Source organism: Diplotaxodon limnothrissa, linkage group LG20, assembly GCF_057381915.1.
Source record: "Diplotaxodon limnothrissa isolate DT_005_m linkage group LG20, D_limnothrissa_male_GT1.1, whole genome shotgun sequence".
NCBI lineage: Eukaryota > Metazoa > Chordata > Actinopteri > Cichliformes > Cichlidae > Diplotaxodon > Diplotaxodon limnothrissa.
The window spans coordinates 32,665,274-32,678,314 of NC_140615.1; the positions used below are offsets into that span (position 1 = coordinate 32,665,274).

Sequence of the window (13,041 nt, forward strand, 5' to 3'; positions counted from 1 at the left end):
GCCCAGATTTCACTCGAATGGATAATTGACCAGTGCGGCTCCACAAAAAGCTCGTGTGTTTTTAAATGTTCCACGTTCGCAGGCGGTAGCTTGTCAATCTCGTAACGTGAGCGGATCTGTGAAGTCTCGACGACGTTGCTTGTTTGGGTTCACTTTGAACTCGCTCTGTTCTTGTGCATCGCTGTCTGTCAGATATTTTCTGAGTCTGTTGCATTGTCTTAACAATTATGAAATAATTTGAAAGATTCCCCTGGATTGTGTTTGCATGGCAGAGCTTTAGAGGAACTGTGTCGAAATTGTTTTCACATTTCCTGTTCTGACCTGGGAAAAAGTGTCCATAAATCTTCTTGGAGAGTTTATAATGTCTATGATGATCAAACAGGAAAAAATGCTATAATTCCTGTATAAAAACACTGGAAAATCTTGACACATTTCACACTCAGATTTTTTAAACTGCACTTTTAAGTGCTGGTGAACTGTGTGAGCTCATATGCAGCCAATTAGATAAATCTGAAATGCTAGAGAGTGGGAGAAGACGGACACAAATGTCAAAGATGGGGAAAAAAAGAAATAAAATGTCTTAATTGCAGTATTGTCCTCTATCTCGCTGCACTGGCTCAAACCAAAGAGTTGCGATTCATTTTCTTTAAAGGCCATTAGTTTCACAAAGAAACAAATCAGGGAATTTGAAAGACATCCATTCATTTTCTGGGTATATTAAACATAACAAATAGGGTCACTTTGGGTCAGCAAAACAAGCTGTAAAAACACAATCAACATATGTATATTATAAGATTTAGGAAACAGTTGCGTCTTTACGCGATCAGGATAAACGATGTAGCATTAACGTTGTGTATTCGCTATCCTTTAAGCCCTTGTCTGGCCTATATCATCTCCTGTGGGAAATATGTGCCTTTTTAGCTTTCAGGGCTTTACTGTGCTGTCCAAGCAGTTACTTTGTCTCTGCTATTTGCTTCCTTTGTACAGTTTGTTTATTGAGATGCATATGATGAGGTGAGACCAAAATCACACGCTGAAAGATGCGAAAGTGTTCCAGTTGGCTAGGAGAAACTGAAAATGCACTTCAAGCTATATATTTTGCTTAAATTAGTATCTTGTGAAGTATTACTGACTTTAATCTATTTTAGCTGTTTAGATCCATATCGGGAGTCACGGTTATCGTATAATGTTCTTTTTGAAAAAAATGAGAACTGGTTTTTCAGACACCGATATCAAACATGTGAAACTCCTAACAGCTGTCTGTTATGCAGTTTTATTTCAGTTTACAACACCGACTGTATGTGAGGCACACCGTTCAAGGTTAACCTCAAACTTCACTCCAAAAGCGGTGTTTGACAAGCTCTGAATGGTCCAAAATAGACTGCGAAGATGCTTCAAACCCTCTCAAAGTAAAAACTATGAGAGGTCAGAACTTTGGCTGCAGTCAAAAGACACTTTGTTGAGCCTCTTTGTTGACAATAAATAAAAGACTGATTTTGTTGACACTCCAAAAAACAGTGCTATGGGTGACTTCCAAGGAATGTGGGCACATTTTTGGTTTCAGAGCTGACTGATCGGGATTACATGGGTGTCAAAGCCCAAACAAAAATTTCAAGAATGCAAAAACTCTGTTTTTTGTTCTTTGTCGGAGACGCAGCCTCGCTTCGTGATGAGATATGAGGCAAAAGATTTACTGAATTAAGATCCGATTTCCAGCTTGGGAAACATCTGCTTGTGTAACTGGGAAGAATTTCAATTAGTTTTGTAGATTTGGGTTTTTTTTTCAGCAGTAAATTTGATATATGATTTTAATTCCACTTACGGTTTATAAGCCTGTCGTCAAAAACTAGTCAAGTTTTTTTTTTCCTGTTTTTTGATGTCTAGTTTCTCAGCATGTGTGCTCTATATTAACTTCACTGTAATGAGAGCCACAGGTGGCTGTGAAAAAGCACTAACAAGATATATGTTTGTCAGATGCGGTTACAGTGGCGGATCACACTTAAGTGAAATCTGTTGAAGTTGTATCCCGGAAAATCCTCGAGTATCCAGGCATAAAAACTGCAAACACGAGAAGAAGAAAAAAGCTCATCAAGACTTAAAGGATGGCAGATTCAACCATCTGCATGTGTGCGCTACTGACGCATGAACGGTAGGTAAAAAGTTGTAAACACAAGCGCTGATCAGAAACTTTTTTTTAACCCGCCAGTCATGCTCCAGCACCACATCCACATGCATGGACGGTGTGTAAAAAGCTGTAAATACAAGCGCTGATCAGAAACTTTTTTGTTTTTACAGCTCGGTGAATGAAGGTGTGGAGATACGGGATTCAGTAGGTGCAGGCGGCAGCGGAGCGAGGCCATTCTGGGAGAGATAAGGTGAGTTTGTGGTGGGCGCTGGTGTAACGGCTGTCACCGCACATGCATGCTTTGTGTACACACAGGGTGTTAAGAGCTGTCAGACAGGTATGGCTCAGGCTTGATCTGAGATGTGATTGATCGCACAGGTTCAGGTGGAGTTCACGGGAGGTCTCTGGTATCATTGGCGAAATGAGTGACAGACACAAAATAGGGTGATGGAATATTATCAGGAAGCCATTTGTAATGCGGGGAGAGCCTGGATCTCAGAGGGGTGTTGTCTCTCTGAAATGAAGTCATCCATCAACTCAACTTCATATTTGATTAGGTCACGAGTTGCTTTTAAAGAGAAAGAGAGTCTTTACTATTATGCTCCTTAGTCATAGAGGATTAAGGCAAAGAAATGTTCGGTTTAAAGTGAATAAAGTTAAAAATGCCTTCTGAGATTGTTTCAGAAAAATCTGGCAACATACAAACCCCCTTCCTGGAAGTAGAGCAGAGCTACTAATATTTTTTTCCTACCACTTTGTCACTTTTAGAAAATGGGATCAAATTAGAAGTAGAATAAAATGTCATGTTAGCAGTGGTGATGATTTTCTTTGTTTTATTCAGAAAGTAAAGTTTGTAGTATTTTGGAGTGTTGGTCAGGGGAAAAAAGCAATGTGATTACATCAGTGTGAGCATTTTTTTCTTTACTCTTTTCCCTCACAGTTTGCAGACTACACTCAAACAAAAAAGTCAGTGTCACTGTAGCTTTGCTGCTTTTACTTTCATCGTACACTTTATCAAGAAAATAATGGGCAGATTAATTTATAGTGAAAATATTCTTAGGTTGTAATTCTAAATTAAATAGTTGGTCATGTTTTCACTTGGATTGATGCCTCTTATTTGTAGCCATAATGAGAAGATTAATCAGAGATACAGGAAGGACTAGAGAACTAAGAGGAAGGAACTAAGTCTAATGTGATCTTTATGTAAACAGTGTCCTGAAATGTCAGTTTTTACTGTGTGTTTTGTAATTATCGATTCAGGACCCTTTTGTAATTTGAGTATCCACAATGCCATCGACATGGCCATACATAATCTCAGACCAATTACACGTTCATAGGGACTTTATGAAGCATTTACAACGCATATAAAGCATTTTTACATCAGGCCTCCAGAACTGCATTCAGCTTGGAAAGTATTAACCGAAACAAAAAAAAACAAAACAATTTTGTGCATTTTGATACTCCTGCAAAGAGCGGGCTGTTTTTTGGAATCAGCCTGTTCACATAAGTAGGTTTATTCCAACATTCAGCGAGTTACTCGGTCAAACCCACACAATAACCGTGTGTCTGCGGCAGTTCATTCATATCTGCTGGAGATCTTACAAACTTGTCTTTCATCCAGCGAGCAAAGCGGAAGCTGCAGGAAAGGCTCTAAAAACAAGAAAAGCTGCATGAAAAGGCGCCGAGCACAGAGTGATAGAAAGCAGCAGCCCAGCAGCACACAGCCTGTGCTCCCGTCTCTTTTCTCTGGCCTCTGTTCCTTTAATAAACTCATGGTTATCTAGTGTAACAAATGTCTCGCTGCCATCATCAAGTCCAGGCGAGGAGGGAGGAGTTTTTAATGTTCAGTTTGTTCTATGGATCGATGTCTGCTGGCATCGCCTCTCCCCTCGCCTGCACCGTGCGTAATATACTGTACCATTACCAAACGCTTTTTACGCGCATTCCTAACACATTTTAGCCACCGAAAACAGCCTGCGGAACTGACTGACACGCGTCGATCAACATATGTGGCACTGATGGACACAAACGGATCGTGAAAGAAGAAGATTCGCAGCCCGTAGGAGGAAGAAGAAGGTGAAAGAACGATCCCGATTTAACATCTGTTTCCCCCCCACCGCTCTCTCTAAAAACGATTCCTAACTGGATTTTTCTTTATATAGTGAGAGAGACTGAAGTAGTCGGAGAGCCACAATAAAGACTCACACACACTCTCTGTCTATGCATGGACTATCGTAGACCGCATTCAGTTTTCACCTGGGCACAGTAGTGAACTGCGACTCCAGAAAAAAATGCCACGGAGGAAACAGCAGGCACCCAAACGGGCTGCGGGTAAGAGATTTTTTTTTTGTCAAAAAAGAACCTGTGTGTGAGATTTGTCGATATTTGTTTTACGATTCTGCGAATAGCGTGTCTACAACACAGGGTTTCCCTTTCAAACTTTTATCATGTGGGACCCCCGAAGAGATACGAATCAGATCCTTCCGTTTAGTAAGAGATTGTCCCGAGGAGCCCATCAGAGCAGGTTTTCTATAAATGTACATGTGGCTATGGGTTACTATGTCCTGTAGAGAAGAACGTGAACGCAGATAAAGTGAATTTAATAATACGGAAATGAAACTAATTCTCATTTCACTCGGGACCTTCTAGAAGCCCAGTGAGGGGGATTCATCAGGGACCTCAGACACCAGTTTTTGGTATCAATTACTGTAAAAAGTCAAATGTTATAAAACAGTAGAGGAAGACTTGCAGCTTTAAGAGCACTTCTGGGATGATTAATTAGATTAATAATGGAAAACACTAGAAAGGGGGAAAGGAAGGACAATAAAGCCTTCTAGGTGCCCCCCACCCCTCCAAAAAAGAAAAAAAAATACTCATACCATGTCAAGGGGCATTTATTCATTCATTGATCAGAAACTTTCTTTGCCCATACTTTTTTTTTTAACCCTCTCTCACTGCATTTGATTTGACCCGCATGAAGTGTGGAGAGGGGCTGAAAGATGTGGAGCTGCTGGATCCGTAGCAGATGAACTCTGTATGAACTCTTCATAATCTTATGGACAAATGGAGAATGGGTTACACTCACTCACACACACTCTCTCTCTCTCTCTCTTACACACACACACACACACACACAGAGGCACCCATATACACTCCATCCTTGCTGCTGGCAGGCAAAACAGGATGTGCACACTTCCACAACACACACATTTTTACTTTTTGTGAAGCGGGGTAATCTAGTCAAATGCTTATGTACATTCTGCTGTTTTGTTAAAGCACACAAACGACGCTATATGGAGGCCCGTGCAGTGTGTGCTGGAGGCCAGCATGTTAGTTGTAAAACGGTTTTGTAAATGTTTGTGTTTACAGCTTCTCTTTTTTAATGCAGCACTGTAGGGAAGCTGAATCTCAGCGTTTCTATCCCAAAGGACCCCCTCAAAAAATACCACTAAACTTAATTTTTGCTTATAATATTTAAAAAAAAAAAATCTAAACTACACAAAAAGGTCACAAATTACCTTTGACCACTTTTTAAGCAGCGTTAGCAATTGTGCTATTTAATGTAAATTATAATGTTCCCAAAAAGGCTGCCTCATTACGATCGAGCCGGTGCATTAAAACTAGATTGATCAAGGGTATTTCAGCGTTTGAGGATGCAATTACTTGGTTGTGGTGTGCTGAGAAGTTATCAGTCTTTATTATGGTTGCGGATGTAGCAACCAGATGGTGATTGTTCGCTGCCAATAATAGCGTCTCTTTATACCCGCTTAAGATACTGAGACCCTTATCTGCCCGGCACACTCTCAGTTTACACACACACACACACATTGACACTCGGTGCCATACAGTCACACACTAAATATTTTTCCCACATTTCAGTCGCCAAAAGCCCTCTTTTCTTAAAAACAATGCCCCCAGTTTTATTCAGAGAACTTTTGAGTAGATGCCTAAGTGATCCCTTTACACACTCTCAGCTGCCTCGCCTGTACTCTGGTAAATGTGTCAGCCCTATAGAGAAATAAGCCTTCCAGAAGAGTTTCTTCATTGTTGAGGTAATTGTCTCCTCTTTGACAGGCACATTCATCAGTGGCTTAATGGTCAATCAAAAGTTGGCAGGCAGAGTGTTTTCATTCTTTCCTATCCACTACATTAGGAATACTTAATCAAAATGTCTCCCGGTAATGGCTGTGAAGAGTTCATGACTGACTGATCCGTTGTCTGTGCCGATAGAAAATTAACAGCTCGGCACTGGAGAGATGTGGGCCTGCAGATAAACAAATTGTGCATTAATATTTCATCTTCAAGACCTGGGATGTGCTATCAAGCGGTGGAATATTCCTGGGCTGTGTTGTCATTTTTCTCGCATTCTTTTTTTTTTTCCTCCTGTATTCTTGAAGGCTCTTTGCAGCTGTAACTCATTTCACTTGATGACTTTACTGGGGTTACAGAGAGTGACGACAAATTGATTACCTGGCAGAGCAAGAATGGAGCGAAGAGAGGCGCAGGCTGACAGTCATGTTATAATAATATGTTTAATGATGTGTGGAGGGGGAACAAGGAGAGAGGAGTATTGAAATAAGAGCATGGAAGATGCAAAGGAATAGGTTTCATTTTTGTAGGGCTCTTAAAGATGCAGTATCCCCCCCTTGGTAGGAAATAGTGTTTTGCAAGGTGTTGTGAGGGGGTAAAAAAAAATCGCAATTTCCAGCTCGAGCATTTATTCAAAGGACATGCCGCACTCAGGGCTCTTGCATTCTCTACTGGGGATTGTATTATTAATAGGCGTATTTGTAAATGTGAGACCACAGTTGTATCTGATTTACTTCCTTTACATACAGGGTTTGTGTGGTAATTTAAAACGCCAATTACTCACCAGTCCGGGATAGGATGCACTAAACCTTTACTTTATTACTGAGAAAACATCACTAAGGCCGAGGCTATCAGGCTGCAGATTCCAGGATGAAATTTGTGTATCGGCTTTATATATGGTGTAAACGTAAAGCCCTATAAGTGCACGGGATGCATTTTTGAGTGAAGGGAGCCATATGTTATTTTGCGGCCGTGGGAGTATTCCTCTTTCTGTTTTTTACAATAGCTCTCTGCCTCAAACTGTTAGCCCAATTTGCTGTTAACAAGATAAATTGGAGAACAGACAAAGGCATTAAGTGTTGCAGTGCCAGCTAGTGACTGACAGCAGCTTGTGGGAATTGGCTAGCAGAAATTCCTCCTAAGTGGTTTGTTCAGAAAACATCCTACGATCAAGGCAGATGTTGTTTATCCAGTTTAGGTAGAAAAAGGAAGTCCATTTTGTATGACAAAAACTGCGAGGAAAATGGCAGCAAGTACAAGAGAGTCTTATTGTATTTTTTTAAAATCCCATTACTGCTCTCATTCCTCTGTATTCACTCGCTTTTGTCTAAAGCCTTTGTACCGACTTTTTTCTGTGATTTTTCTTACATTTATTTGACTAATTAAGATTTAAAAGGAATGATGGTCTTGCTAGATTGAACTTTTTTCGATAATTTAACTGATCTCGTGTATGTCTGTTTTTTTATATTTATCCTGTGACTCTGACTCTAGAGTACAGCTTTTTGACATACTGAGCTTCTCCCCATACTTGATACGGTTGCATCATCAGGCTACAAGTTAGGAATCAATGCATGGCACAACATATGGTGACTGCCCGACCCTTTTACAGAGTACACCCCATAATCTTACATGGTTTTCCAGAGAAAAGACACAGTGCATGACAACAATGAGGCAAACCATCTTCTTGGCCTTGGAAAGCATGTGATTGTTACTGCTAAAAAAAAAGCCTCCATGTGCCTTTTTTGCCATTTTGATACAGGAGATAATGAAAGTTTTTGCAGAATAAGATGAAAAACCTCCCCTTACAATAAAAAATATGTAGTAGTCATTTTGTAACAGTGCTCATTCTGAGTGCAAAACTCTTGTTTGAATAGTTACCAAAGGATATTATCATTAGCACTCATTAAATCAGTGTATTTTTATGCACCATATCTCTGTGAATTTATTTCAGCAGGGCAAATATTTTGTTTTGATCAAATCCAGCCTTGAAATTTTGTTTTCTTATGAGCAAACCCGACTCTATGTGCACACTTTGTTGCAAAGCTTGCAATTCTCTAACTTGCAGCCGCTCCCCATAGAGATATCCTTTAATAACTTTCTCCTCATCAGCTAGTTTTCTTGCTGTATATTCTCGCCACGGTGGGGGGAAAAAAGGGAGGGGGGGTGGGATCAAGTCAGGTGGTTCCAGCGTGATCTCGTTGCATTTTCTCCTGCGTGCTAGTTAGTTGACAGGTGTAGATGGCTAATAGTTTGGGAAGGTTTTTGTTTGCGTGAGAGGCAGACAGTGTGGTGCACTGTCTAGGTGATAAGAACCAAGACTCCTGTGCCCTCCAGCACAGTGATCTCTCTCCTCCGCGCTGCGCTCTCCTGTGTGGAAAAAACAGCCTGTTATGATTGGTCTCAAGGCAAGTGCCTGTGCAGTGTTGCACCTCTCTACAGCAACTGCTCATTCACCTTGCCTTCCCTCAGAGACCTGCACTAGTTTCCAGGCAAATGACACAATTTGATATGCCGTTGGGGTGATTCATGTGGATAATGTTTCCACGTGATCATCACTGCAGAAAAGAGACTATTTCTTGTTATGTTTTTTTTTTTCCTCATTAAGTCTGACAATAACTGGAATATTGGGAGAGTTTATTGCAAGGAGGCTAAAACTCATTATTTCTGCTAGACATTCCAAGTACAAAAGAAATTATGTTATGGTATTTTGTCCAGGTCCCTAAAGATGTAATGATTTACAGAGGAAAATAGGGAGGAGACTTTATAGCTTTGGTTGTTCATTTATGTGGATTTAGAGGATAAGAATGCAAGGCGAGTTTACAGTTAATACAGTAGCACTGAGGACCTGGTATTGATTACACAGAGGAGGTATGGTGTGTCTTATATGGTTTATGGTAAAGCGGACTGCAGCTCATATGCTTCGTATTATTGTAATGATATACATTCCTACCATAGTTTATGCCGCTTTGTCAGGACATCATCTGTGTCCACGCAGAGTCGAGAAGATGTAAGTGAAGAAATCCATCTTGTAGTTGTTGACCTACATGTGTAGTCAGTCAGAGAGCATACGTGTCGGCCATATGGTTAGGAGGTTTTTATATACAATCACAGCCGGATCAGGTTAACCTAACCTGAGAGGCTTTTCAAAGCTCTTAACATATTATGTTTCTTAAAAAGAGGTCCTCTCCAGATTTAAAAATCACATCTGCTCAGGTTTCAGGGGTGGGGACCATCTGGGGTTCCTGCGCTGCTTTAGCTCAGCAGCAACGTGGCTGATAGTTTCAAGTAGAGAAAGATCCCCATTTAGATGTTTTTCACCGGTTCCTGTGTTAAAAGTTTACTTTAACTTATATCATATATCTTACAGTGATGTAAGATGCCCAGTAATGAATGAATATGACATTTCGCTTCAATATGCAAGCACCAAAAAAAAGAGAAAGCATTAATCTTAAGTTATCCGCGGTGTACCTGATTTGCTTCTTATCAAATCCTTAATGAGCTTCAATTAAGATTTATTATGCAAATTAACCCTCGGCTGCTACTGACTGCAGGAGCAGGAGCTATGACAATATTGTGCTAATGGTGTGATCTGTAACAATTACAAAGGTAAGCTGCCTTCACAGTGCATGCTCCACGAGCCTCTGCGAGGTCAGACCACTAAATATGCGTTCAGGTGTTCTGGAGGTTTGGAAAATTGTTTATCAAGTCTTTATCAATTAGTCTTTTAGATAGCAGTAGATAGAGATGTGATTGTTTCCCTGATATGCGATGTGTTCACAAGCATTGCTGCTGCTTATAGCTGCTTGTTTTTTTATAAAGTGTTTGCCAGTATATGTATTTATTTAGCTAAACTTAAACAAAGGAAGGCAAAGGGTAAAGGAAATCTGAGACTGTAAACCAAAATAAGTTGACAGAGCTTAAAAAATAGGCAGCCAGCTGTATTTATTAAAAATGAAATATTTTCAAAATAAAAAAAATATTCAGCTGTTTGATTCCAGCTAAAATCAAATGCTCATTAACTGAGACTATTTCAGTGAATATTTCTCTCTCTCCGCCTCTTAAACACAAAAATAAACGTGCGGCATTGTTATTCCAACACTTAAGGCCTGGACAGGTAATGTGTCTAATTATCTCATCAAGTTAATTAGTGGAATTAATATTCATTACTTTTTGCTCTTGTGTTAGGAGCTTTCTTTTCACATTGAAACGAATGTCAAAATGTACACGTGCTGGTCATCAACTCAGCAACTTCACTCGTGCTTTTACAAGTTAGCTGTTCTGACTCAAAGATAATCAAATCGTAAGCTAGACACTAAATATCCCGTGGGGAGAAAAACAAAGAGCTCGGAATGACAGAACATCGTTAATGTCCATAATCTGCTCTGCAAACCCAGAACCTTATCAAGAGGCCCGCTCTGGACCCTGCAGTATTATCCACAGTATAGAGCATACCACCCACAAACACGCACCAAATAAGCACAGTGATGTACACTTCTAAGTGGTAATTACCTCATTAACTCAAAAAAGAAGAAAATGTCACAAGAAACTCTACATATTTATGTTAGTTGGGTTTTTTGTTTGTTTGTTTTCATTTCATTTTTATTTAATTACTTTGAGTGGCTGGGTTTACCTTCACCTTTACTGAGCTACACATTACAAGCAAAATTCAAAATGCTGGCACACAGCCAGGCTCAGTGGGCATGGGTTTCATTTGAACTCTGGATGGGACACATTAGTCAAGGTCCTGGTGGTCCTGCCACAGGAAATTTCAAACAGTCCGTTTCATGCATTCCAGCAAATCTTTATGTACAAAATTTTCCATTTTCTGCATTCATGTAAAGGGAATTTTTCTTTATTTATATAAACAAAATACATATTTTAACAACTATACCAAATAAATTGCAAATATTTGTCATCGTTTAAATAATCCTGAATCCTAAGACACTCCAAATACAGGCCTGATTCACTCTTCTTGCCTTTTTGGTGTATTTTGTTGGGGGAATCAAATAGTTTTAACGTGCATGTGGCACCTATTCATATTTCATGATTATCTATTCATGAGCAAAATTTCTGCTCATGTTAAAAATCTCTGCACGATGAAAACATGTGGCACATATATATCTTTGTTTTGTTTTCAAAGTAAAAGTCTGTGCAAACGCATTTCTTCTAAATATTAAGGAGGATGCATCTTTTGTGCCTCCCCCCGACTGAAATCCACACCTGTGCCACAGCCTTTGAGGTTATGACCAGAGGAATTGCTGCTGGACACTTTACTCTAGCACTGCATGAAGTTGTGAACCTTGCACCTTGTGTAACTTCATTTACCACGAGGCTGATGGCTTCCTGACAGCTTTATAGCCTACGTGTTTTATGAGTCGTCATGCAGCACAATTACATAGGAGCTAATTTGATGAATCAAGTCAATGTTCTGCCGGCTCTGTTGACCTTGGTGGCCTGTGATCGTCCGTCTCTCTTCGGGGGTCATGCAGAGGCTTTCGCATTTTGTACTATTCGGTTACAGTTAGGCAGACAAAGAAAAATAGAATTAACTCACACTTCTTATTATTGCCAATCAAGATTTGTAATGAGAAATTTTCTTGCCTTGTTTTAAATGTCTTTGGTAAACTTTCAAATGAATCAGTTAATTAGCCTATTTTGTATTCCATCGTATTGGAATGCAAAATGATTCCTGTGTTTCTGATCTTTTTCGTTTTAATACACATTATATAGACTCGGTTGTGGAAAACAAGCTGAAATGTCATTTGGAGGTATTTTGTAATCTTCATTCTATAATTAACTGCATTTAAACACTTTAAATTGTCTAATTTATACCGATGTGTTTCAGTGGCATGACCGCAGGGATTGAATGCCCAAAAAGCAATAAAAGACCTGGCCACAGTTAAGATGGAATAATATAATTTGAATTTTTGTGGATTTTATAAACTATCAAAACATCCCAAAAAATCTGCTGCAGTCAAACTGTTTTATATTTGAGTAACCACACACTGGTTAGACTATCAGACGGTTTAACAAGATTTAATCAAATGATTTTAATAGTCATCTTACGTATTACTTGTTACAGATACAGAAAGCTTAAATTATAAATTAAACACATAATGTAAAGTGGTGAAATAATAACTCATATTAGTCCCACTGAATTAGAAACCAGACAGCACTCTCATGATTCTGTGTTCTTAGTGCTTTCAGTGACGTTATCTAACAAACTCTTCTCGCACTAGAAACACTGATTTAGGGGAGTAGAAACTTCAGCTTGCTAATTAGCACAGCTTTCAAATGCTGAAAGGCTCATTTGACAATTTTTGTTAGCAGTAGACACGTTTTAATGTCAAACTGAATGTAAAGTGACAGGAATAAAGAGTTTGTTTTTTCTTCGTGGCGGGGGGTCCAGTGGATCATGCACTCTATTAAACACATTACCATTTGGCCCCGTGACACTTTGAGGTGCAGATTGGCTGAAACCTAAACGTGGTCGTGAATAAAGAATGACAGTAAAGTTTCCACTTTACTGTGTAACTAATATTTCGTGTGTTTTTTTTAAATTATTATGGTGATATTTCTATTTTGCGTTATTAAAACGGTCCCCAAAAATATTGTCAAATAAAAATCAATCAGTAAAGTGCTTCATTTTTTTCCACATACATAAAATTTGTCTATTTTTGTCGACTGAGTAATATTAGCCACAACCTAAGCATCCTGTAGATCTTTACAGAGCGCTAAGAAAGAATTTCCTTCTTGAAAGCATCACCGTCATCATCATGGGAGACTCCAAAAGTGGAAAAAATCAGAAAAACACAAGTGTTTAAAAA

General features: G+C 39.3%; 1 protein-coding gene across 1 annotated transcript in view; it reads left to right on the top strand.

Moving 5' to 3' along the window:
• Positions 1-4,009: 4,009 nt before the first annotated feature.
• tshz2 (teashirt zinc finger homeobox 2) overlaps positions 4,010-13,041 on the top strand; it is a 38,578-nt gene continuing 29,546 nt past the window's right edge. Inside the window, exons 1-2 of the mRNA XM_085344194.1 lie at positions 4,010-4,201; positions 4,288-4,456. Coding sequence (XP_085200320.1) covers positions 4,417-4,456 — 40 coding nt within the window. The 5' untranslated portion in view covers positions 4,010-4,201; positions 4,288-4,416. The remainder of the gene's footprint in view (positions 4,202-4,287; positions 4,457-13,041) is intronic.